Source organism: Zootoca vivipara, chromosome 9, assembly GCF_963506605.1.
Source record: "Zootoca vivipara chromosome 9, rZooViv1.1, whole genome shotgun sequence".
Taxonomy (NCBI): Eukaryota; Metazoa; Chordata; class Lepidosauria; order Squamata; family Lacertidae; genus Zootoca; species Zootoca vivipara.
In genome coordinates this window covers 20,596,981-20,619,931 of record NC_083284.1, presented here as the reverse complement: position 1 = coordinate 20,619,931, position 22,951 = coordinate 20,596,981, and the positions used below count along the sequence as shown (strand labels likewise).

General features: G+C 42.7%; 1 protein-coding gene across 2 annotated transcripts; it reads left to right on the top strand.

Moving 5' to 3' along the window:
* The first annotated feature begins 3,523 nt into the window (after positions 1–3,523).
* Positions 3,524–22,448, top strand: LOC118084558 (alcohol dehydrogenase 1A). 2 transcript variants are annotated; one of them, XM_035114193.2, is made up of 9 exons: positions 3,532–3,722; positions 11,274–11,375; positions 12,300–12,438; positions 12,808–12,895; positions 13,799–14,018; positions 15,389–15,652; positions 17,287–17,422; positions 18,482–18,620; positions 20,734–22,448. In XM_035114193.2, the coding sequence occupies exons 1-9, from the start codon at positions 3,705–3,707 to the stop codon at positions 20,756–20,758; spliced, it is 1,131 nt and encodes a 376-aa protein (XP_034970084.1). In that variant the 5' UTR covers positions 3,532–3,704; the 3' UTR covers positions 20,759–22,448. The 2 variants fall into 2 exon arrangements, 1 of the variants encoding a protein (XP_034970084.1); XR_004692504.2 differs by lacking the exon at positions 17,287–17,422 and having other exon boundaries at positions 3,524–3,722.
* The last annotated feature ends 503 nt before the right edge of the window (positions 22,449–22,951 follow it).

The following is a 22,951-nucleotide window of genomic DNA, read 5'->3' as shown; positions in this document are numbered from 1 at the left end:
GGAGGAAACTTCTCAGCAAAAAGGTTGGTCCTATCAGACAGAGTGAGGGGAGCGGGAGAAACAAAAGCATCCCCTTGGCTGTTGCTCCTGAGCCTACTGGCTATGTGTTCTTCTGTTGGAGGAGAAAGAGCTATGTGTGGTTCCTGGCCTGCCCAGCACTTCCATAACTTGTCTGGTGACTTCTAGCACGATGGAGGACACTATCCTATAGCCTGTACTGAAACAAGACTCAGCTGTCCATTCAGGCAGCTACTGGGCATGGAGTGATGGAGCCACCATTTTGTACTTTGCCTCAGGCACCCAAAAGTCTAGAGCTGATCCTACTCAGTAACACACACACACACACACACACACACACACACACACACACACACACGGGACTCAGCATCTTCTCTCTCAGTTTCATACTGTTAATATGTTTATTTATGATATTTACTGACTTCCCTATAATAAAAGTTGCAAGGGAAGCTTTACAGAATAAAAACAAAACAGGGTAAAAATAATTAACAATAAAATGAGCAATACAATAACATGCCTTCTTTATGGAACATTGCAATTCGGTGGGGGGGGGAATCACACAATCTGAAATTCTGACAAGGATTATCAGATTATCTTTTTTTATACGGTTCAGCACACTTTTATTTCTTATACAGCAAATGAGTTCAGTGTATTAATGGTCAATTTATTTGTATTTATGAAGTGTTTATTCCAATTCCCAGATGAAGAAAAGCGTAAACATAGTTATTTAAAAGATTTCACCTGCTCAAAGGGGTGCCCATCAATTTGCCTCTTGTGTTTTTTAAACCTAGGAAATTAACAACTTCCTGACTTTTAGAAGACATCTGAAGGCAGCCCCGTATGGGGAAGTTTTTAATGTTTAATGTTTTATTGTGTTTTTAGTATTCTCTTGGGAGCTGCCCAGAGTGACTGGAGCAACCCAGTCAGATGGGCAGGATATAAATAAAATTATTATTATTGGCAAAAACAAACTTTGGTCTCTTCATAATTAATTTTTAGTGTTTCTTGCACTGCCAATTGATTAAAATATTTCAAAAGTTTTCTTGACCCATGTTGTAGTTGGGACAATTAAATAGTGTCAACAGCCTACATAAGTACTGTATCTTTCTTGGTTCCTAATTTAGGAGGGACATAATTACTGTTGTTATTTAAAACAGTTATTCAATATTTGACGTAAGTGTTAAGACAATGCTGGGGCTAATAAGTATCTCTGATAGGTGGATCTGAGAGTGAACCTGAAAGGTAACCAAATCTGAATCTTGGTCTCAGAATGAAGTATCAGCATCAGTAATCTTCTACCAGTAGAGATTTTATTTAACTGATCCCAGAGGTGATCACAAATGATTAATAAAAAAGCTGCTGAGAAGTCAATAGGTAAAGGTAAAGGGAACCCTGACCATTAGGTCCAGTCGTGACCGACTCTGGGGTTGCAGCGCTCATCTCGCGTTATTGGCCGAGGGAGCTGGCGTACAGCTTCCAGGTCATGTGGCCAGCATGACTAAGCCGCTTCTGGCGAACCAGAGCAGCACACGGAAACGCCGTTTACCTTCCTGCTGTAGCGGTACCTATTTATCTACTTGCACTTTGACATGCTTTTGAATTGCTAGGTTGGCAAGAGCAGGAACCGAGCAACGGGAGCTCACCCCATCGCGGGGATTCGAACCGCCGACCTGATCGGCAAGTCCTAAGCTCTGTGGTTTAACCCACAGCACCACCCGCATCCCAAGAAGTCAATAAACGACCTTCAATTTCACATACTTAGGTACCAAGTATGAAAGAACAGAGCAGTGGTCAGTTGTTGAGTGATTACAACAGAAACTCGCCATTATTGCCACATAGAGGAAATCTCACATTCCTAAAAACTCTTTAAAACAGTGTTGTTCCTATTCTTTTATTCTCTCTTGTCGGAACCCTCCAACCACTGTCACCGCCTGACCTTTTGGATTTCTACTGACCTATATAAAAGCTTGATTCTAGTGTCAACTGTCATAACCTTATGAAACATTAAACATTTAAACATTATGCATCCCAGCTCCCAGTTAAAAGTAAACTTCCAGTCTTTTTATTCAACTAACTGTTTAGAAAAGAAAAATGGCTTTTAGTCAACTAATTTATTCAGAGTAGACCCACTGAAATTAATAGCTATGAATAACTTGGGGCTATTACTTTCAGTGGGTCTACTCTGAGTATACGTTAGCTGAATACAACTCAATGGGCAGGATTCACTTAATGAGCTCAGTTAGCAGAAGTCTTGTGCAAGGACTTCCAATTGTGCAACAGGGCTTTCCCCCTCCGCCCCCCATGACCCCCAAATGGATTCAGGGGAGGGTCGGGAGATCCTCTAGGACAGGCACTGGGGGCAGCAAGAGGTGGGTCATTTTGCCTGGCAAGCTGCAATGCTTGCGTAGATGGAAAGTGCATGATAGCATTGCAAACTGATGCAGAAACCGAGAAATGGAGCGAAACCGACCTTGACAGACCTGACCACCACAGCTTCTGATTGGACATATCTTCTGTGATTCTGTTGTTGTTGTTGTTGTTTAGTCGTTTAGTCGTGTCCGACTCTTCGTGACCCCATGGACCATAGCACGCCAGGCACTCCTGTCTTGCACTGCCTCCCGTAGTTTGGTCAAACTCATGTTCGTAGCTTCGAGAACACTGTCCAACCATCTTGTCCTCTGTCGTCCCCTTCTCCTAGTGCCCTCAATCTTTCCCAACATCAGGGTCTTTTCCAAGGATTCTTCGCTTCTCATGAGGTGGCCAAAGTATTGGAGCCTCAGCTTCACGATCTGTCCTTCCAGGGAGCACTCAGGGCTGATTTCCTTAAGAATGGATAGGTTTGATCTTCTAGCAGTCCATGGTAGGTAGTAGAATCACAGCAGTCTGTGATTCTACTACCTACCAAAGATTGATTGATTGAAAAGATTTATCACCCGTCTTTCGGTCTGAGAAACTGAGGTGCATTCCAAACAAATTAGTAACTGGTACAAAATGCCATTAGTACGTTAAAAAGAGAAAGAGCAAAAGACTCACCAAAAAACAAACAGAAAATACAGTTGATACACATGAATGTCAATTTAAACAAATTAACATTAGTCAATAAAAGGCCTAGCATATGTAAGATTTTCACCAGCTATCTAAACTCATCTAAACTGGTGCCAAGAGAGCATCCCTGGGTTCTATAGGAACAGTGCTGCCCCTTCATCGCCTCATTAGATTGTGGTCTGGAGTGTAACATGCTAGACATCATACATCTACAGTAGTTTCATTTCCTCTATGGAGCTGAATGAATGGTTTCTAAGTTAGATGCACCTGTGATTAGAGCAGGATGGATTTATGTTGTTTAATTTGGCACAGCTCTGTGCGGATATTTGTTTATAACACTGCTTTAAACACCTTGATAAGCACCAACCAACTTCTAATAAGCGTCATCTCCGTTGCTACTAAGCTGCAGTGTGGAATCGTGTATCATAGCAGGGGAGTGGTCTAACATATCTCTTTTTTGGGCTCTGGGGTGGGATCTAAGAATATGTGGTTTGGTTAAAAGGCACCAAGCTGTGTTTGTGCAGTTGTAGCTTGCAAGGGAACTGGGTAAGCAAACTGTCCAACAATTTGCTCAGGCTATTGATTTTCTAAACCAAGAAAGCAGAGAGCAGAAGAGACTGCAAAACTGAGGAAGAAGCACAATGAGTACCGCAGGCAAAGTAAGTGGAAAAATCAACGCTGAGTATTCACCGAGTATTGGATTGTTTATTGCCGCACGAATGATTTTTAAAGAAATTTCCTTTTCGTTTTTTCTGTAATTGTCAATTTGTTTCATGGATATCAGTTGAGATTATGTATACTGTATATACGGTAGTGTTTAAAAATGATTCTAAAAGTCAGTGCTGAAAAGGATAAAACTCCAACTGAGTCATCACAAAACTTATAAAATTCAAAACACAAATAGCTGGAGAAACAGCATTCATGGATGCAGGGGGTTGGATGAGATGACCCTTGGGGTCATTTTCACCTCTAAAATTATATGATTCTATGGCATGGAGTACTTTTCATGGGCCAGGAAGAACCCACCGATTTGGGAAGGAACAAGTAAGTATTGTACAACAGTATCCAACAAAATGTGGTATGTTGAAGGCTGCTGCATTGAAAGCTCATTTTAACCTAATGGAAACTTGAGAGCAAAAGGTTGTGTGTTTTTTTAAAAAAGAAAGCATTGTTCAAGTTGAAATACAAGTAGGGCAGCAATACCTAGCCATTGCTTAAGTTTCCACCAATTATAGCTGGAAAGTTAAAATACATGCTTAACTCATTCTTGCTGGAAGCAATGGGACTTCAACAATGCTTCACTTTTGCTGGATTGTTGCTACACTTTGGAGTTTTTAAGCTTCCCTCTTATATGAAAGCACTACATACATTATGCCTCAAATACCTCCTTCTTTTCATGATCTTATAGGACTGGGATTGCTCTACAGTATATATTTTAGAGGGCTAGCAGTCTTAATCTCTAGCAGCAAAACTCACAAAGAGTCTTGTGGCACCTTAAAGACTTCCAACGTTTATTCCGTTGTACAACAAGCTTTCCTGTTGTACAGTCTACTTCATCAGATGAAGAATTCATTTTTTAATCTTCAAGGCACCTCAAAGCTCTTTGCCTATCTTCTGCCTCCTTCCATTTCATCATAGGAAGCTGCCTTTTGGCATAGTCAGGCCGAGCTCCACTGACCAGCCGTGGCTCTCCAGCATATCAGACAGGGCTCTCTCCCAGCTCCACCATGAAATGCTGGCAATTGATCCCAGGATCTTCTGCATGCCAAACAGATGGTCTTCCACTATGCCATGGATCTTCCCATTAACACATTGAGAAAAGTATTTCATTTTTTTAAAAAAGATATGCATTAAACAATCCATGAAGGTGCAAATCTGATAGCTGTGGGTTAAAACTTTCTGGAGAGATTTCAGCTGGGATATATAGAACACAGATATTAAGCTCACAATGAACGTCACCTTTTATTTCAATCGAACTAGAGCAGCGCACGGAAACGCCATTTACCTTCCCGTTGACAGGAGCTGGGACCGAGTGATGGGGTGAGCTCCCGTTGCTTGGTCCCAGCTCCTGCCAACCTGGCAGTTCGAAAGCATGTAAAAGTGCAAGTAGATAAATAGGTACCACTACGCCGGCAAGGAAAACAGCATTTCCGTGCGCTGCTCTGGTTCGCCAGAACATGGGTGTAGACAGGGGGGGCAGGAGGGGGCAGCTGCCCCCCCCCCAGAAGCAAAAAAATATTGTATTTTACAGACCATAACCAATACTTTGCCCCTCCAAAAACTGAAGTGGAAAGGGCTTTGCTTTAGCAAGAGCAGCTCTCCACTTGCTGGGGGCGGGAACACAGCTGTAACAAAAACACATCAAATAAATAAAGCAAAGTGGCTACCAGTACTTAAGCAGTTAAGACAATGGAGCAGAATATCCCTTCAGGCAAGGTCCACCCTATTCACCCTATTGTTATTCAGTGGGAGTTGTTAATGGGCATTCAGGGATCGCATTAACAGTTCTATTGGCGATTTAATGAGGGTGCAGAGGATTCAATTTGACTAAGGTGGCCCTGCAAGGCTAAAAAGGAAGTGAATAAGAAGGGGGGGGCTGTAGCTTTGATAGACACAGTGATGTTTATAAAAAGCATTGGTGTTCCAGTCTGCCCCTCCTCCTGCATCTGTATACTGTAAATCAGGGGTGGCCACCTCCCAAGAGACTCTGATCTACTCACAGAGTTAAAAACTGGGAGTGATCTACCCCCTTTTGGGGGGTTCAGGTCAAAGCTGTTGAGTTTTTTTAAGGAAGGGAAGCCCTGTTTTGGGGGGTTTAGGTCAAACTTGTTGAGCTTCTTTTAGGAGGGAGGGAGGCCCATTTTTGTTTAGGGCTTCAGGTCATAGTTCAGCTTTTTTTAGGGAGGAGGAAAAATTTGGGTGAGCTTTTTTTAGGGGTGCCAGTGATCTAGCAGTGATCTACCACAGACATCCAGTGATCTACTGGTAGATCACAATCTACCTGTTGGACGTGCCTGCTGTAAATCAAGCAGAGAGAAAGCTGCTTACAAGGCTCCTGTACAGGTGTACCGTTATCTTCCTCTTGCTGCAGAGTTCTAGCATCACAGCGTCACCCAGAGGCACCCACAAATGTGAGTTATCCCTCTCTCTATTTCTTCCTTCCTTTCCTCCCTCTTCCATCCTCAATAAAATACTGGGGGGGGGGGCAGATAAGCCCCACATAGAAAGCCCATCAACATGGGGGGGGGAGGACTCTTTAAAATACAGTATTTACCAGTAATTTCTTTTGGGGGGGGGAGGCACCTAGGCCTCTAGGAGTTGGCTGCTATGCCTAGGACAATTCAAGAAAGCAGAATCATGCATATGCTATGGTAATATATCAATAGAATCATGGAATTGTAGTCGGAAGGGACCACAAGGGTCATCTAGTCCAACCCCCTGCAATGCAGGAATTTTTTCCTAAGGTGGGGCTTGAACCCACAACATGGTTGAAATATTATGCTGATATGCAGCAACGCCTCGGAGCCATCGAGACTGCGGCCCTGTCTTGCCTCGCCCTCGCCTGCCCTGCCACCCCCTCTCCCCTGCCCAACCCTCCCATCCTCTTGCTGCAGAGTTCCAGCTTCACAGCATCACCCAGAGGCACCCACAAATATGAGGTATCCCTCTCTCTATTATTCCTTCCTTCCCTCCCTCTTCCATCCTTAATAAAATACTGGGGGGGGGGGCAGATAAGCCCCACATAGAAAGCCCATCAAAATGGGGGGGGTGTGACTCTTTCAAATACGGTATTTACCAGTAATTGGGGGGGGGAGAGGCACCTAGGCCTCTAGGATTTGGCTGCTATGCCTAGGAGTAGGACAATTCAAGAAAGCAGAATGATGCATATGCTATGGTAATATATCAATGGAATCATAGAATTGTAGTCGGAAGGGACCACAAGGGTCATCTAGTCCAACCCCCTGCAATGCAGGATTTTTCCCCCAAGGTGGGGCTTGAACCCACAACATGGTTGAAATATTATGCTGATATGCAGCAACGCCTCGGAGCTGTCGTGACTGCGGCCGTGCCTTCCCTCGCCCTCACCCGCCCTGCCACCCCCTCTCGCCTGCCCGACCCTCCCATCCTCTTGCTGCAGAGTTCCAGCTTCACAGCATCACCCAGAGGCACCCACAAATATGAGTTATCCCTCTCTCTATTTCTTCCTTCCTTCCCTCCCTCTTCCATTCTTAATAAAATATGGGGGGGGCAGATAAGCCCCACATAGAAAGCCCATCAACATGGGGGGGATGACTCTTTCACATACGGTATTTACTAGTATTTGGGGGGGGGAGGCACCTAGGCCTCTAGGAGTTGGCTGCTATGCCTAGGAGTAGGACAATTCAAGAAAGCAGAATGATGCATATGCTATGGCAATATATCAATAGAATCATAGAATTGTAGTCGGAAGGGACCACAAGGGTCATCTAGTCCAACCCCCTGCAATGCAGGAATTTTTTCCTAAGGTGGGGCTTGAACCCACAACATGGTTGAAATATTATGCTGATATGCAGCAACGCCTCGGAGCCGTCGTGACTGCGGCCGTGCCTTGCCTTGCCCTCGCCCACCCTGTCACCCCCTCTTGCCTGCCCGACCCTCCCGTCCTCTCCAGCCAAGCAGGGTAGCCGCCGCCGTTGCCAGCCCCAGAAGCACAAGGTGGCCGCTGCCGCCGCTGCCGCCAGCACGATGTCCTCAGGCCAGCTGGCCCTGTAGCCCCGCCCACGTTCCCACTTTGTGGCCCCGCCCCTGAATAATCATGGCTTGCCCCCCCCTAGTTTTGATCCTGGCTACGCCCTTGCGCCAGAAGCAGCTTCATCAAGCTGGCCACATGACCCAGAAGCTGTACTCCGGCTCCCTCAGTCAGTAAAGCGAGATGAGTGCTGCAACCCCAGAGTCGTCCACGACTGGACCTAACGGTCAGGGGTCCTTTTACCTTTACCTATTCCCCAAGGAGCTAAGGGAGGTTTTCTTCCTATTACTCCCATTATTCTTCTCTGTAACCTGGAGGAAGTTTAGACTTGAGAAAGTGAGTGGCCCAAGTCATTCAGTGAGCTTCAAGACTGAGCAGGGCTTTGAAGCCAGGTGTGCTTAGTCATGGTCCAATACTCTCTTGCAGAAGAAGCCCAATGTTTCAGGACTCCCAATGGTGAGAGTTGATGTGGCTGGACTACAGCTCACACTGTGTTTGCTACCTTTGTGTCTAAGCCCTATACTACAGGCTCTTAAGCCAGGTCTCTTAAATTTCAGTTCCAAGGCAGCTACTCTTTTGTTCACTTAAATAATTTAAAGCACAATACGCCTGTATTATTAGAAATGGTTGAGTATTTTCCTGAATGCACACACTTTTCTTCAATAAATACACAGACTGAGGCTTTCTTCTACATATATAAGCAGAACTTCACAATGTGGAAATAAACTAAAGGATAAGGAATGCACACACCACTGATTTTTAACAAGAATACTTAAGGATATTCAACATCTCAATTTGGATCATGGAAATGCTTCTGTACTTCCACAGACCTCTGCTACACCTATTCCTCTCATAAACTCAGTGGGTTGTATCTGACAGAAGTAATACTCAGAATAGACCTGTTGAATTAAGGGGACCTGCCAAGTTAGTCAAATGGTTCTCCTCAGACAGTTGGATACAATTCAATAAAAGGAATATACAAAAAGTTGCATTTCTTCACTCTCTAATATGAACAAATACCAATGACACTTTCTATAATTTAATTCAAGGAACCATTTAACTAGGAGACACTAGTAAGTGGTTTGCGGCATTCGGTAGTTCTGGATTCCCAAAGTTAATGCTGCCTACAATAACAGCAGACATGCTTTAAAAAAAATAGATTAATTTTGCCAAAGACAGCATGTCAGACAGATGATACATATTTAGTGGTGTGGGGATTGCTTCACTATTACAGAATGTCCTGCCAAGAAGCAGTTTTCTGCGAAAGAGAAAAAGTAAATTAACTGACGCTGGATGATGTTTAGGCAGCTTTTACTGGTTGTATTTAAATTAGGTTACTAAAAAACAACAACACACCACCACATATATTGCATTTGCCAGATCTGAAATTCCAATGTAAACTATGTGCTGGCAAGAATATTCATCATCTCATTTGAAAATACCTCCCTTCTACATCCTATCCTACATTAGTAGTATTGCCAATGACATGTTCCAAGCTAAAAGTTGTTTTACCATCTCTCTCTCTCTCTCTCTCTCTCTCTCTCTAAATATATATATATATATATAGAAACTATAACCACCAACAGAATTTATATTGCACCTTTTTCTCCAAGGAGGTGGCATACACTGTAGTTCCTCCTCAATTATTCCTCCTGTGAGATTAGACTGAGAAGCAGTGACAGGCCCAAGTGAGCTTCATAGCCAAGTGGAGATTTGAACCCTGGTCTCTCAGGTCCTAACCCAACACTCCAACCACTACAAATTTGAACCATGACACCACACTGGCTCTCTCATAAGAGGTCCCATAATCCCTTCCCACAAGAAAAATACCAAAATCTGTCCTGTAACTCTACATAAGTCCATTTGATTATTTAACTTCTGTAACACTTCAATATATTAAAAATCTTTCTAATTGCAGTGTACAAAAAACTGAAGCAACATCAGACAAACAAAATATGACAAAAACACATACAGTAGTTACATATAAAAATGTTGCATTAATTCATATATTTCAATATGCATTCATTTCCCTTCTGACACACCCTCTCTCTCAGCCTTGGGTTCTCACCCAGAGCCCAAACAAACTCACAGCTCACCTGCAAATATCAGAAGAGTCCCTGGAAACAGAAGACAACATCATCCTCATCTCTCACTCTAGATTTGCTTTTTATGGGGAGGCCCAAGGTGGAAGGTAATTCCTCAGGCTGCCCACAGCTGTGCCCATTCAGATGCACTCTCCACACCCAATGACAGGTGAAGCAGGTTTGTTGTGTTTCCCAAAGGGGCCAAATGGTGAGGAAAGGGCCTCTCTCCACACACAGCTCTTCTATGTGTATGGATCTCTAAATGTGCTATGTTGCATGACAGATTGAATAATTAAAGTACTCTTCCTAGATACGCATCTGGAAATAGTTAATCCACTCAGTTTTTGAAAGCTAGCCTTTGTATATGGCACTTTTCTTTAGGCTTGTCCCATAATTAATCTTGGAAGTTAATTTGGAAGTTAATATTTTGCCACCAACTAATTATGGACCATTGTTAATTCTTGAAAATAAGCTACTTTGCACAATAAAAAAATTGCAGGATTTGCATCTGGAGACTGTTTTTTCCCTCACACATTTCCTTCATCCCTCTCAACTTACATTGTATATTGAATCAATTCATTTCTTTCATGGAGAATTTGCAAATCTTACCCCTAATCTTAATTTTGTTCATTATTGTAACTCTTTCTTCCAGGTCTTTGAAGGCTCAGCAGCAGCTGAACATTCTGATATTTTTATGGTTTTTAATATTTTTGGTATATTATTCAGTATCACCCATTGCTATAAGATTCCTTAGCAAATGGAATCTTATTATTTCAAGGGGGAAATTAGGGGGCATTTTTTCAAGGGAGGGGAGGTTTTATTTCCCTGAATAGCATAACTGTTTGCAGAACTCCATCTAACTTCAGTCAATAAGCTAAGGCCTACAAATGTTACCATCATATTCCTAAAAATGTGCAGCTACAATCTCAGCAAACCAAATGAAAATCCAAGTACATAGGCAATGTTTCATAAATGTCATAATGAGCATGTCAATATAAAATATAAACTGGGCCAGTAGGCCAGAGGTTCTCCATACCTAAAAGGAAGGGATGTGGAGGTCATAGGATGAAGGGAAGGTAGGAACAACCTTCCAGCAGCCACTCGTGTTATCCATTGTGTTTTCTCCATTCCTATGCTAGGCAAGATTTGCCAACAGGGTGCCCAAGAATGCCTACCAATACTTCCTATGGCACTTGCAAAAGGTCTCGATGAAAATATCCTCAAAAAACTACAATGCACAAGAGACTATTTGCTCTTCCTGCTCCTGTCTTCACTGGCTGGACTTTTCTGACGTTCAACATAGACTAGAAGACCTCAGAGGTCCATCTTCCAGCTATGATTCTAAGGTGTAACACACAATAACAAAAATGATTTGATATCTTCTATCATCCTGACAGGTCATTAAGTGCAAGGCAGCCGTTGCTTGGGAGGTTAAGAAACCTCTGAGCATTGAGCAAGTGGAAGTAGCTCCTCCGAAGGCTCATGAAGTCCGCATTAAGGTAAACAAGACATATCACCATTGATGCTACATGGACTGAAGACTCATCCTTGCAATGCTGTTCTTTGTTTATTGAAAAACACAAGATATAGTTCAAAATGTTACGGTTACATAGCATTTATGAAATCAAATTCAGGAAGTCACAGTCTACATTAGAGATATAGAATGCTCTTAATAAAAAGCATATAACGAGACTTCACACATTTGATGATGTCTTTCTAGGCCACGAGTTTAACCAAGGTAAACAGACCCTTTATTTTGTAGTACATGCTATATACCTTTAAAGCACATTCAAAGCACATTTCCCCCCCCCAAAGAATTCTGGGCACTGTAGTTTGTTAAGGATTGCTCGGAATTGTAACTCTGTGAGGGGTTAACAAGTGTCCAGAATTGGAGGGGGAAAATGTTTTCTGAATGTGTATACAGCCTAAGACATTCAATTTTCCCTTGCTTGCCAATGTTTTAGCAAATATCATTCCAGCTCCTAAGGAGTACACCATACATATTAAATGGGTTTAGAATTTTTTTTTATTTTTAAAAAATGTAAGCATGCAAGATTATCTAACTGTTGGTTTCATCATTTGCTGTAGGGGAATCTCAGTTCCTTCAACCCTTCTGTGAACATTTTTTTATTCAAGAGCCTTGAGCAGGGATGGTGAACCTGAGACCTTCCAGATATTGTTGGACTCCAATTCCCATCATCCCTGACTATTGTCCATGCTGGCAGTGTCTGATGGGAGTTGGGAGTCCAACAACATTTGAAAGGTCACATGTTTTCCATCTCTAGACTGCAAGATGTTGTTCCACAGAAAACAGCCAGGTGCTAAACGAGTTATCGTGAAATATGTTGATATCTAACATCCAAACAGTTGAAAAGAAGACAATGATTTCTCCTCTCCTGAAGCACAATTTTGTTTCTGTGCAGATTCTGGCCACAGGGATCTGTCGCTCAGATGACCACGTGATCAGCGGTGCCTTTGCTATGCCTTTTCCGATAATTCTGGGCCATGAAGCAGCTGGTGTTGTAGAGAGTGTTGGAGAGGGAGTGACTTGTGTGAAACCAGGTATGGAGGGTGGGGGTTTTCCTACGAGACCCTGAGGGCTACTTCTCACATGGTAACACTTGTGGTAAAGCAGTTGTGGAAAAATAAATATTCGCAAATCACAGTGTAAACACTTTTGCCCTGTGCAAACAAACAGGTTGTCTTTGCACTGTTCAAATTGTCCAGTTCACGATGAAAATTTGTTTTTGTTTCTATGAAATAATTAAAGTTTTAATGCAGTTCTCTGATGATGTTGCAGTCCTTCTTCCCGGTGTTGTGTTACTTAAGTGGCTGCTGAGTTGTGCTTTCCTTCATTGTTATGGGGTCTCATGTGCATTGGGGTTGAATGTAAAAGTTTTAACCATTTGTGTATTCCCCCCCCCCCCACAGGAGACAAAGTAATTCCCCTCTTTGTTCCACAATGTGGAAAATGCACTTCTTGCCAAAGTACCAGAGGGAACCTCTGTTCTGAAAATGAGTGAGCTTCAGTATTTATTTATTTATTTATTTATTTATTTATTTATTTTACACAATATTTTGACATAATTTAAAGGCTGTTATTTACATTAAAACAAAGGGAGAGAGGCAGGAACACAAGGCAGTGTTCCATCTCCTTATATTAATCAGATCAGTTCATTTTTAAAAGGAACTGATTCTGTTTTTTTTAATTAATTGCATTTATACCCCACCTCCCCCCCCCCAAGGAGCTCAAGGTGGTGTAAATGGTGCTCTACCTCCTCATTTAATCCCCACAACAACCCTGTGAGGTAGGTTAGGCTGAGAGGCAGGGTTTGTCCCAAGGTCAGCCAGTGGGCTTTGTGGATTACTGGGTATTTGAACCCTGGTTTCTCCCAGGTTCTAGGCCAGGCATCCCCAAACTGCGGCCCTCTAGATGTTTTGGACTACAATTACCATCTTCCCCGACCACTGGTCCTGTTAGCCAGGGATCATGGGAGTTTTGGCCAAAACATCTGGAGGGCCGCAGTTTGGGGGTGCCTGTTCTAGGCAAAACTCTAGCCACTACACCACACTGTCTCTCATCTAATTCATCTTCGGTTCACTCTGTGTGGTTCAGAGATTTTTGAGCCAATTCAGTGAACTTCATTAAACCAAACTAGTTCATTCCAAGCACTGGCATTGATTCACATTGTTCTTCGCCTGCTTCCGTTTGGCACTATAGGCATTATTTGTCATTGGCTCTGATAGAAGCTTCCCTCCCAATATAATAACTATTTAAAGGAGGATTTTCCTCAAGGCTGTTGCAGAAAAGGAAAGGGTTAACCCGAACTACAGTAACTGTTATATATACACAACCAGGTGGTGCTGTTTGCATTTTAAGATGCACATTAAGGTCACATTTCTGCCTGTCTCTTTTCAACAGCCTCAGTGAGGCTCGCGGATTAATGCTGGATGGCACCAGCAGGTTCACCTGCAAAGGGAAAAAACTTCATAATTTCATCAGCACCAGTACCTTCACGGAATACACTGTGGTACACGAAAATGCAGTGGTGAAAATTGATGATGCTGCTCCTTTGGAAAAAGTGTGTCTGATTGGCTGTGGGTTTTCCACCGGTTATGGGGCAGCAGTTCAAACAGCCAAGGTGAGTTCTACTAGAGCACAAGTATATCCAGTGGTTCTCAAAAGGTGTGGCATGCCACGCTGGTGTGGCAGGAGAGGATGGCAAGGGTGGTGGGAAAATTCAAGGACAATCAAAGAAACATTTAAGCATTTCAGTATAGTATAGTATAGTATAGTATAATATAGTATAGTATCAAAATATTTTGGGGGAGATAGACAAATAGAAGCAGTATCCACATCTCTCTTCAAAGAGCACTGGGTATTCTTCTACACAACATATTGGTGTGAACAGGGATTTTCAACTCGGACAAATATGAATGACCAGAAAAGCGAAAGGCTTCATTGTGTTGATTAAGGAGACATGAATTTGTTTATCTCAAATTAGACCTAATATAAATGAGATTACCTGGCCAAAGCAAGCTCACACCTCTCATGGAGTTTGTTTACATATTTTGTTCACATATGTAAGGGGCTCATTTAGAATTATAATTTGGGAATGATTCATGTTCTTACGTAGCAGCATTGTTTTATTCTTTCTGGATGTCCCACAATCATATTATGAAGTAGTTTTGTTCTACTACTTCTACTGCTAGGAGTTGTTTCTTTTTGTTTTCCAATGTTCTTATCAATAAATAAAAAAATCGGTGTGGCATGAGCAAATTTTTATTCTGAAAGTGTGGTGTGTCTCATCCCTTGTTCCCCTGTTCATTTCATCCCGAGATGAAAAATAATGTAAAGTAGCTGAGCATCATTAGCATTCCATACAAGGTCCCATTTTCTTGTCCCATCTCAGCACAGCTGTGTCTTGCCTAATTAGCTGCCACAGCAAAGAGACAGAGTAAATGCTTCAGTCACCATAGGTTTGTCACACTGTCCCCTTGGACCATTATCTCCAAAAGTCTCGAGAAGCCGTTTTGTACTGAGCCAAAACAGGTGTTCTACAGTCAAGGTATAGAACCCTCTGATGTGTTCTAGGTGTCATGTAAACCTGGATTTCAGGAACCAATTACCATTTCAAGGGATGGATAACCCCGAGACCAATCCAGAATACATAACACACAAAAGATAACTTCATATTTTACACTTTTTGTACCACATATTAGAAGGAACCATATTTCAGAGGGTACAGCTCCTTAAATGCCCCTTATTTCTGAAATTCTAAGCTGGTCCCTACTGGAAGTGACCAAAAAGCCAGGTGAATTAGCAGAAACAGTTCCCTGTCCACCTATTGCCCAAACCCTGTTTTGAGAAGTTAAAATACTACATATTTTTTTCCACACTAGTAAAATTGTCTTCTGAACAACAGTTGAAAAGTATGCTACACTGAGATATACTAGGACTACCGAGCTGTGCAACCATTATTATTATTTTTTTGATCTTATGGTTTCCTAGGTGGAGCCTGGTTCAACCTGTGCTGTTTTTGGTCTGGGAGGAGTTGGTCTCTCAGCTGTCATGGGCTGCAAAGCAGCTGGAGCATCCCGAATCATTGGGGTCGACATCAACAAGGATAAATTTCCCAAGGCTAAAGAGATGGGAGCCACAGAGTGCGTCAACCCTTTGGATTTCAAGAAGCCCATCAATGAAGTGCTGTTTGACTTGACTGATGGTGAAGGTGTAGACTACTCATTTGAAGTGATTGGGCGTGTTGACACCATGGTATGTGACTTCAGAAACTGGACTGCCAAATAGTGCCAATAAAATCGCCAACCTGGGGATAGATCAGTACTTCAACCCTATTGGGGAATGAATATCTTCAGCCAGGCATTGGGTGTTGTGAACTCTAGTCATTTTCAGCTTTATTCCATATGCCCCACTCCTGCGCATGTTTCATTCCGTCTATTCAAGTTAACAAACATTTCCTCTCTGTTTAGTGGATGTGATGTAGCATTTAGCATCTAACCATTAAGAGACTCAGACTCATAATGGGAAGATCCAGGTTGGTTAGTTAGTTAACTATTCATTTATTTAAATGCGCTTTTATGCACTGTCCAAAACAATGTGCAGATAATAAAAATACAGTGGTACCTCTACTTACGAATGTTTCTACTTACGAATGGAGCTCCGTCCGCCATCTTGGATGCGGTTTAGATAGGATTTTTTCTACTTACGAATTTTTAGATAGGATTTTTTCTACTTACGAATTTTTTCTCCCAATGCATTCCTATGGGATTTGACTTACAAATTTTTTCTACTTACAAATGTGCGTTTGGAACGCATTAAATTCGTAAGTAGAGGTACCACTGTATATCATTTAAAAAGTTACAAAAAAAAATCAGAGACACAGCATCCATTTATGCAGTAGTATATAGAGTATTATATAGTCAGGAGTACCGATTGAGAAAGTCCTGGGTTCACGAATATGTTTTAAGCATGTGGCAAAAATATAAAGTTGGTTGTGGTGCACGAGGGTAGGCTGTGCCACATGAAAGGTGCTATCACTAGGGATGGAGGAGAAATTTGATTCAGCATGCATCTAAAGCTGAATGTCTCAGATTTGCATTTTCCAAAACATTATGCGAACAGAAACACAGCTCTCCTTCAAATTTGCACTTCTCTGAATTTTGCAGTGCAGTTTTCCAACCAAACAATGTTTAGAAAAATGCATATATTAGGGGGAAATGTGCATAAAATGAAGATATTGGGGAAATAGCATATAAATATGCATTATATTGGGGAAAATGGCTAGCAAAAATTGATCAAAACTATATATAAACCTGTTTTATTAGGAAAAATTAGCAGCAAAATGCCAGTGGATTTGCATGAGGATTTTAAAAATGAAATAAACCACAAAATGCTGCAAAATGTAGAAAAGTGTGGGGGAAATGAGAAACTTGCAGATACTTCTATTCCAAGTTATTACAGTAAATTCCCTCTTCCAGGTGATTCAAATCCCTAGTCTGACATTACACTTATACTTGCCTATCACATCTCTCTCTGAGCTGAGCTGAGAACAGTATTGTAAAATTCTGGGACACACAACATCCAAAGGACAATTACATTATGATTCACACAGTAGTCCTGGGGATGCAGATCGGGTCGAAATACTGTACATCAGAATTCTTAGTCATCAAATCTTTCGAGCATCCCTATCTACAAGGTTCAAAAAGTACATTTTTCAAGGGAAAGAGAAGAAAAACAATAATGAAAGCTTTAAAATTCAAATGCTTTGGGGTTTTTAACCATCGTCCCATTTTACTATTTAGGCCAGGTGAGGGCTTTTATTTTTGTCATCACCACATTTTGTAAGTGAAACAAATGGTGAAATGCCATGTCTTTGTGTTTTACTTCAGTCGGCTGCCCTGGCATCGTGCCACAGCAACTATGGGACCAGTGTAATTGTGGGAGTGCCTCCTTCCACCTCTACAATTGCTGTTGACCCGATGTTGCTATTCACAGGCCGTACCTGGAAAGGATCTGTTTTTGGAGGTATGATTGTGGGCTCCCCCCCCCTCCGAAAAGCATATTAATTCCATGTATGCAGGTTTTGGATACTTTCATGTCCACAAAAAAAGGATAATTTTGGACATGGCGGTGAGTTTCTGAGTGTGCTTGGGATATTTAATGCAGAAATGTACAAACTACCTCCAGGGTATATATACCTCCAGGTATACCTACAGGGGGTTGCCTGTATTGATATCAGGGACAGCACACAACTGAATCCTGTTGTCAGCTGCCAATGACAAGAGTTCCATCGGCTTACTTGATACCTCCCCACTTCTCAGTACTAATTCAAGCTCCTCTTGGAGGTTCTTAGAGTTGGGGAGGAGGGTGGGGTGAGAAACAGTGAACCGCTGGATCCAGGAGCAGGCTGTCCAGTTCAGTGGGAGCCTGAATGGTCGCAGGGGAAGCAGTCTAAAGTCCAAGCCAAGCAGAGAGCATTCAGCACTTTGGACAGCTCCAAGACAGCTGCAAAAGACGTTGTCCCTGCAGTGAGCTAGAGTCAGATGAAGCCTTATGACCAAGCTGGACTATAGTAGGCTACATTTCCCTGGAGGAGCTGGCCAGCTAGTTATTTTGTATTATTTGGCTTATTCAAGACTGGTGAGGCAGAGGTAATGCAAGGAACTCATCCTGAGTCAGAGGATGCGAACAGGCAGTAGTGGGATGGAGTCATTGCTTCTTACCAAGAAGGGGAGGTGGCAATGAGGTCAGCCTGGTTTAAATGCACTAGTGTACCCAAACCAATGCACTTACCAGTGCCTTTACACTGCTCTGCCTTCCCTTCTGGTTTGTCCCTTCCCCTCGTGGTAAGCAGCAGCAACTCACCTACCAAGAGATTGGGTAAATGTATCTGTGCCACCATTCCGTCTGCTACTGGTAGCATGGCTGGGGCCACAACAGTCCTGGATAAGGGCTCTAGTGGTTCTTTCTCAAGGAAGCAGGAGTCCTTTGCAATAAAACTTCAGGGAAATAGTTTCACAATTTGTATTGCTCTTATTTCCATGTTGCATTTTGCCTGATCTTTCCCTGTTTGCTGGTTTTCAGGGTGGAAGAGCAAAGACTCTGTCCCCAGACTGGTTTCTGATTTCCTGGGGAAGAAATTCATCTTGGATCCATTAATAACCCATACACTACCTTTTGAAAAAATCAATGAAGGATTTGAATTGCTCCGAGCAGGAAAGAGGTGATTTTTCCCCCTTCTTTCTTAGCTGTACTTTTAAATACCTTCCCCTTGACTATGGGGTACAGTTTGTGGGGCTACCTGCAGATTTCCAATCAGGCAAGACTAACTGGGCGAATGGAAGCCTCCATGTCAGTTGCTGCCTCCACACGGGTGATGGGTTTGGGATGATGTCTGTAAGTGCCATAGCAGAACATCCAATTTGCATGTGTAGGTTCAGTTTACAATCTTTCAGAAAAGGATCAGGTGGCATAGGAGGAAAAAGCATGGAAAAGCCCTCTGTCTGGGGCTCTGGAATAGCACTGTCACTAGTCAGAGAAAAGACTACTGGCCAAAATGATTATTCTTATTATTTATATACAGGCAAACCCCCCCCCCCCATTTACCTGGGGGTTGCGTTCTGAGACACCGTGCGAATCAGTGAAATTGCATATATTTGAAACACCATTGGAAAAGCCTGCAAACATCCCATTTCTGGCATTTTTGTGATGTTTTTGTGTCACTTCTGGGTTTGGCGCAATGCACATGTGCACAGTTGCGCACATATTGAACACGTGTCAATGGGGGTTGCCTGTATTGATATCACTTACTTGCCAAAATGGCTTCTAAGGGGTTTTGTTGTTTGTTGTTTAGTCGTTTAGTCGTGTCCGACTCTTCGTGACCCCATGGACCAGAGCACGCCAGGCACTCCTGTCTTGCACTGCCTCCCGCAGTTTGGTCAAACTCATGTTCGTAGCTTCGAGAACACTGTCCAACCATCTCGTCCTCTGTCGTCCCCTTCTCCTAGTGCCCTCAATCTTTCCCAACATCAGGGTCTTTTCCAAGGATTCTTCTCTTCTCATGAGGTGGCCAAAGTATTGGAGCCTCAGCTTCATGATCTGTCCTTCCAGGCAGCACTCAGGGCTGATTTCCTTAAGAATGGATAGGTTTGATCTTCTTGCAGTCCATGGGACTCTCTAAGGGGTTTACAAACCAATTATAGAATATCTCTCTACACCTAATTAAAATGTACAATAAAAGAAATGCATTAAAATGGTTTATCAAGTAAAACAGCAATGAAATAATTAGATCTGGAGCTTCAGGTCTGGAGATCAGGAGAAGGCTTGTCTAAAGAGATGCATCTTCACGAGGCAGCAAAATGCCAGTACCTATGGGGTGTCTCGTATTTCAGCAGGCAGAGCATTCCACAACACTGGTTCTACCAGTGAAGAAGCCTGCCTCTGTGTTACAACAAGATGATTATCATCAGGTCGTGGCCAAACTAACCAGGTTCAGATGGATGTACAAACAGTCTCACCTGTGACAAGGCAACTGCTTCTGCTTCTGTGACGCCTGGAAGTGCTGCTGCCATTGCTGTCACCACCACTTATCTGCTCCTGCTGCCATCTGCCATGCCACTACCCTGTGCCCCATTGAGTCCACTGCTGGCAAGAAGCTCTGTCAGTGCTGGTGCCAATTTCAGGCAAGATCTCACCCAAAATGGGTGCTGTCTTGCCTCAAATTGGTTCTGCTTCTCTGCCACTGGTGGAGGTGGTGGGGCAGGCAAGGAACCCATGGGTATGCTGCTTGGGGGGCTAATGTCTGGGCCCTTTCTGACTGTCTTGTGCACATGGTAGCGGTCCACATGCAAACATCCATGACTCTTCTCTCTCCCATAAGAAGAGTCCTGTTGGGTCAGGTCAAAGGCTCATCAGCAGATTGTTCTCATAGTGACCAACCAGATGTATATGGGAAACCAGTAAGCAGTATTTGAAGGAATATGGCCACCAGCAGCGGAGGCAGAACATAGACATGATAGCTAGTCTCCACCCCCATTGTTCTGCCCCTCACTGCGAGAGGGAACCAGGCAGAGGGCCTTCTCGGTAGTGGCACCCGCCCTGTGGAACACCCTCCCATCAGCGGTCAGAGAGATAAACAACTACCTGACATTTAGAAAATACCTAAAGGCAGCCCTGTTTAGGGAAGTTTTTAATCTGTGATATTTGATGTATTTTAATGTTTGTTGGAAGCCGCCCAGAGTGGCAGGGGAAGCCCAGCCAGATGGGCAGGGTATAAATAAATTATTATTATTATTATTATTATTATTATTATTATTATTTTATTTATTATGTTTCAGCATCCGCACTGTCTTGACATTTTAATATCTTGGGGTGAGAAGAAGGAAGACAGAGTGATCAATAGAGGAAGCTACTTCTCCCAATGCCTATAATCAATATGAGTGCTAAGTTTGTGATTTCGTTTTCTTCTCTTCTGTCCTCATGTTTGCTTAATGGACCAAATCTGAAGAGGTTTGCTTTAAAAACTATTATCTTTAACTAAGGAGTTTAAAACATGTACATGCTTGTGAGCTTGGCTGACCAGGTGATGGCCAAAGGTTATCTAACACCATCTTTTGGTAAGGTATTTTCTGCACAGTAGCCTCTCTGTGCTTCCAAATAAACAATGAAAACTACTGCAAAGTCAGTTCTCAAGTGTTAAGGAGCTTGACATAATTTTGAGTTTCTTATTGTTTCCCATAAAAAAACATAATTATGACTTCCATTTCCAGCCAGAGAATGGCATGTTATATTGGACTAACTTATATTAAAAATACATCGTTTTATCCATTTGGCATTTGAGTAAGATTTCATGTAAACTCTCTTTCTGATCTAGAAATGGCTTATGGGTGAAGAACTCAGATGCATGTGTATAAATTCTCCATGTACAAAAGCTTTCCTTTGAGCACTATTTGTGCATGCAAATGGATGCATGTGCAATTTAGTTCTCCATTGATAATATGCATTCTACATGAATGGGACCTCACCAGCCATTCACAGAAGAGCTCAATGTATGCATCTGAGTACTCCGAATGGCCATCTGGATCAGAGCAATTGTTGCATCTATTTCTATAAAGCACCTTTCATCACTCGGGACTGTATACAAAGTGCCTTAATTTAGCAGTATCTACATTATAGGGACGCGGGTGGCACTGTGGTTAAACCACAGAGCCTAGAGCTTGCCAATCAGAAGGTCGGCGGTTTGAATCCCTGCAACGGGGTGAGCTCCCGTTGCTCGGTCTCTGCTCCTGCCAACCTAGCAGTTTGAAAGCACGCAGTGCAAGTAGATAAATAGGTACCGCTCCAGCGGAAAGGTAAACGCCGTTTCCGTGCGCTGCTCCAGTTCGCCAGAAGTGGCTTAGTCATGCTGGCCACATGACCCGGAAGCTGTACGCCGGCTCCCTCGGCCAGTAAAGCGAGATGAGCGCCTCAACCCCAGAGTCATCTGCGACTGGACCTAACAGTCAGGGGTTCCTTTACCCTTACCTTAAATTAATTATACAAATTGTTTGAAGGTCACAGTAAAGTCTAGCTAAGGTTTTTTAATTGCCAGTAAAAAAAGTGCTACTATAAATCATACTACAATAGATTATACTATATTATACTATATTTCTGTTTCCAAAGGCAAAGTCTATGAAAAAAAGATGTGGCCTAATAGCAGGTTATTATTTCTGAAACCTTTGTTGCTATCAGCCGTAAGCACTTCGCTTCCACTGTATTGAAACGGGGCCTCCTTATGCATTGGCTTAGCTGCCAAGAACTTATGGAATGTTTATGAAAATGCCGGGTGGCCATGTCCCCAGTCTCCCCTGCCATCTGTATGTTGACCCTAAGTTTGCCAAGAGATGAGTTAAGATTGTAGTGACAGTTTGTATTAGAACCCATGCAAACTTAGCGTGTAGCCTGATTTTACCTTATTGTTTTCGTATCTACCATTGTCTCTGCTCTTTGATGTGTCTTTTTTTTTTCCTTGGCGTGTATATGTAATCAATAAAAACAACTTTCCTGTATTCAACTGGCGTGAATCTGTGAGTTCTGCAATCCAGCTATTTGGCAACCTATCTAACCTGAAAGGAGTAGATAAAAGGGAGGAACCTGCAGCCCTCCAAATGGTGCTGGACTACAACTTCCATCACTCCCTGGTCATTAATCACGTTGGCTAGGGCTGAGGGGCTGGATTCCGACATCTGGAGGGACACAGGTTAGCTCCTTTCACTTGCCTGAAGTGTTTTCCATGGTAGCTTGACCAGAAACCATGCTGGGGGGTGGGGTGGGGGGACATGTACACTGACAGTACTGTCAGCTCTCCAAAAGTAGATCCAATGCAAAGAATGTTGGATCCAATGGAGACACCTGTGTTCAGCTCCCTACTCAACTATGAAGCTCATTGGGATGGGTGTGAGGTGGCCCTATCATCTATCTATCATCTATCTATCTATCTATCTATCTATCTATCTATCTATCTATCTATCATCTATCTCATCTCACAGAGTCAAAATTCTTGCTACATTATTTGTG

Coding starts and splice junctions, on each gene's coding strand:
- LOC118084558 (XM_035114193.2), top strand. Junction 17,423..18,481: donor GAAAGGATCTGTTTTTGGAG/GTATGATTGTGG, acceptor GCTGGTTTTCAG/GGTGGAAGAGCAAAGACTCT. Junction 18,621..20,733: donor TTGCTCCGAGCAGGAAAGAG/GTGATTTTTCCC, acceptor ATTATGTTTCAG/CATCCGCACTGTCTTGACAT.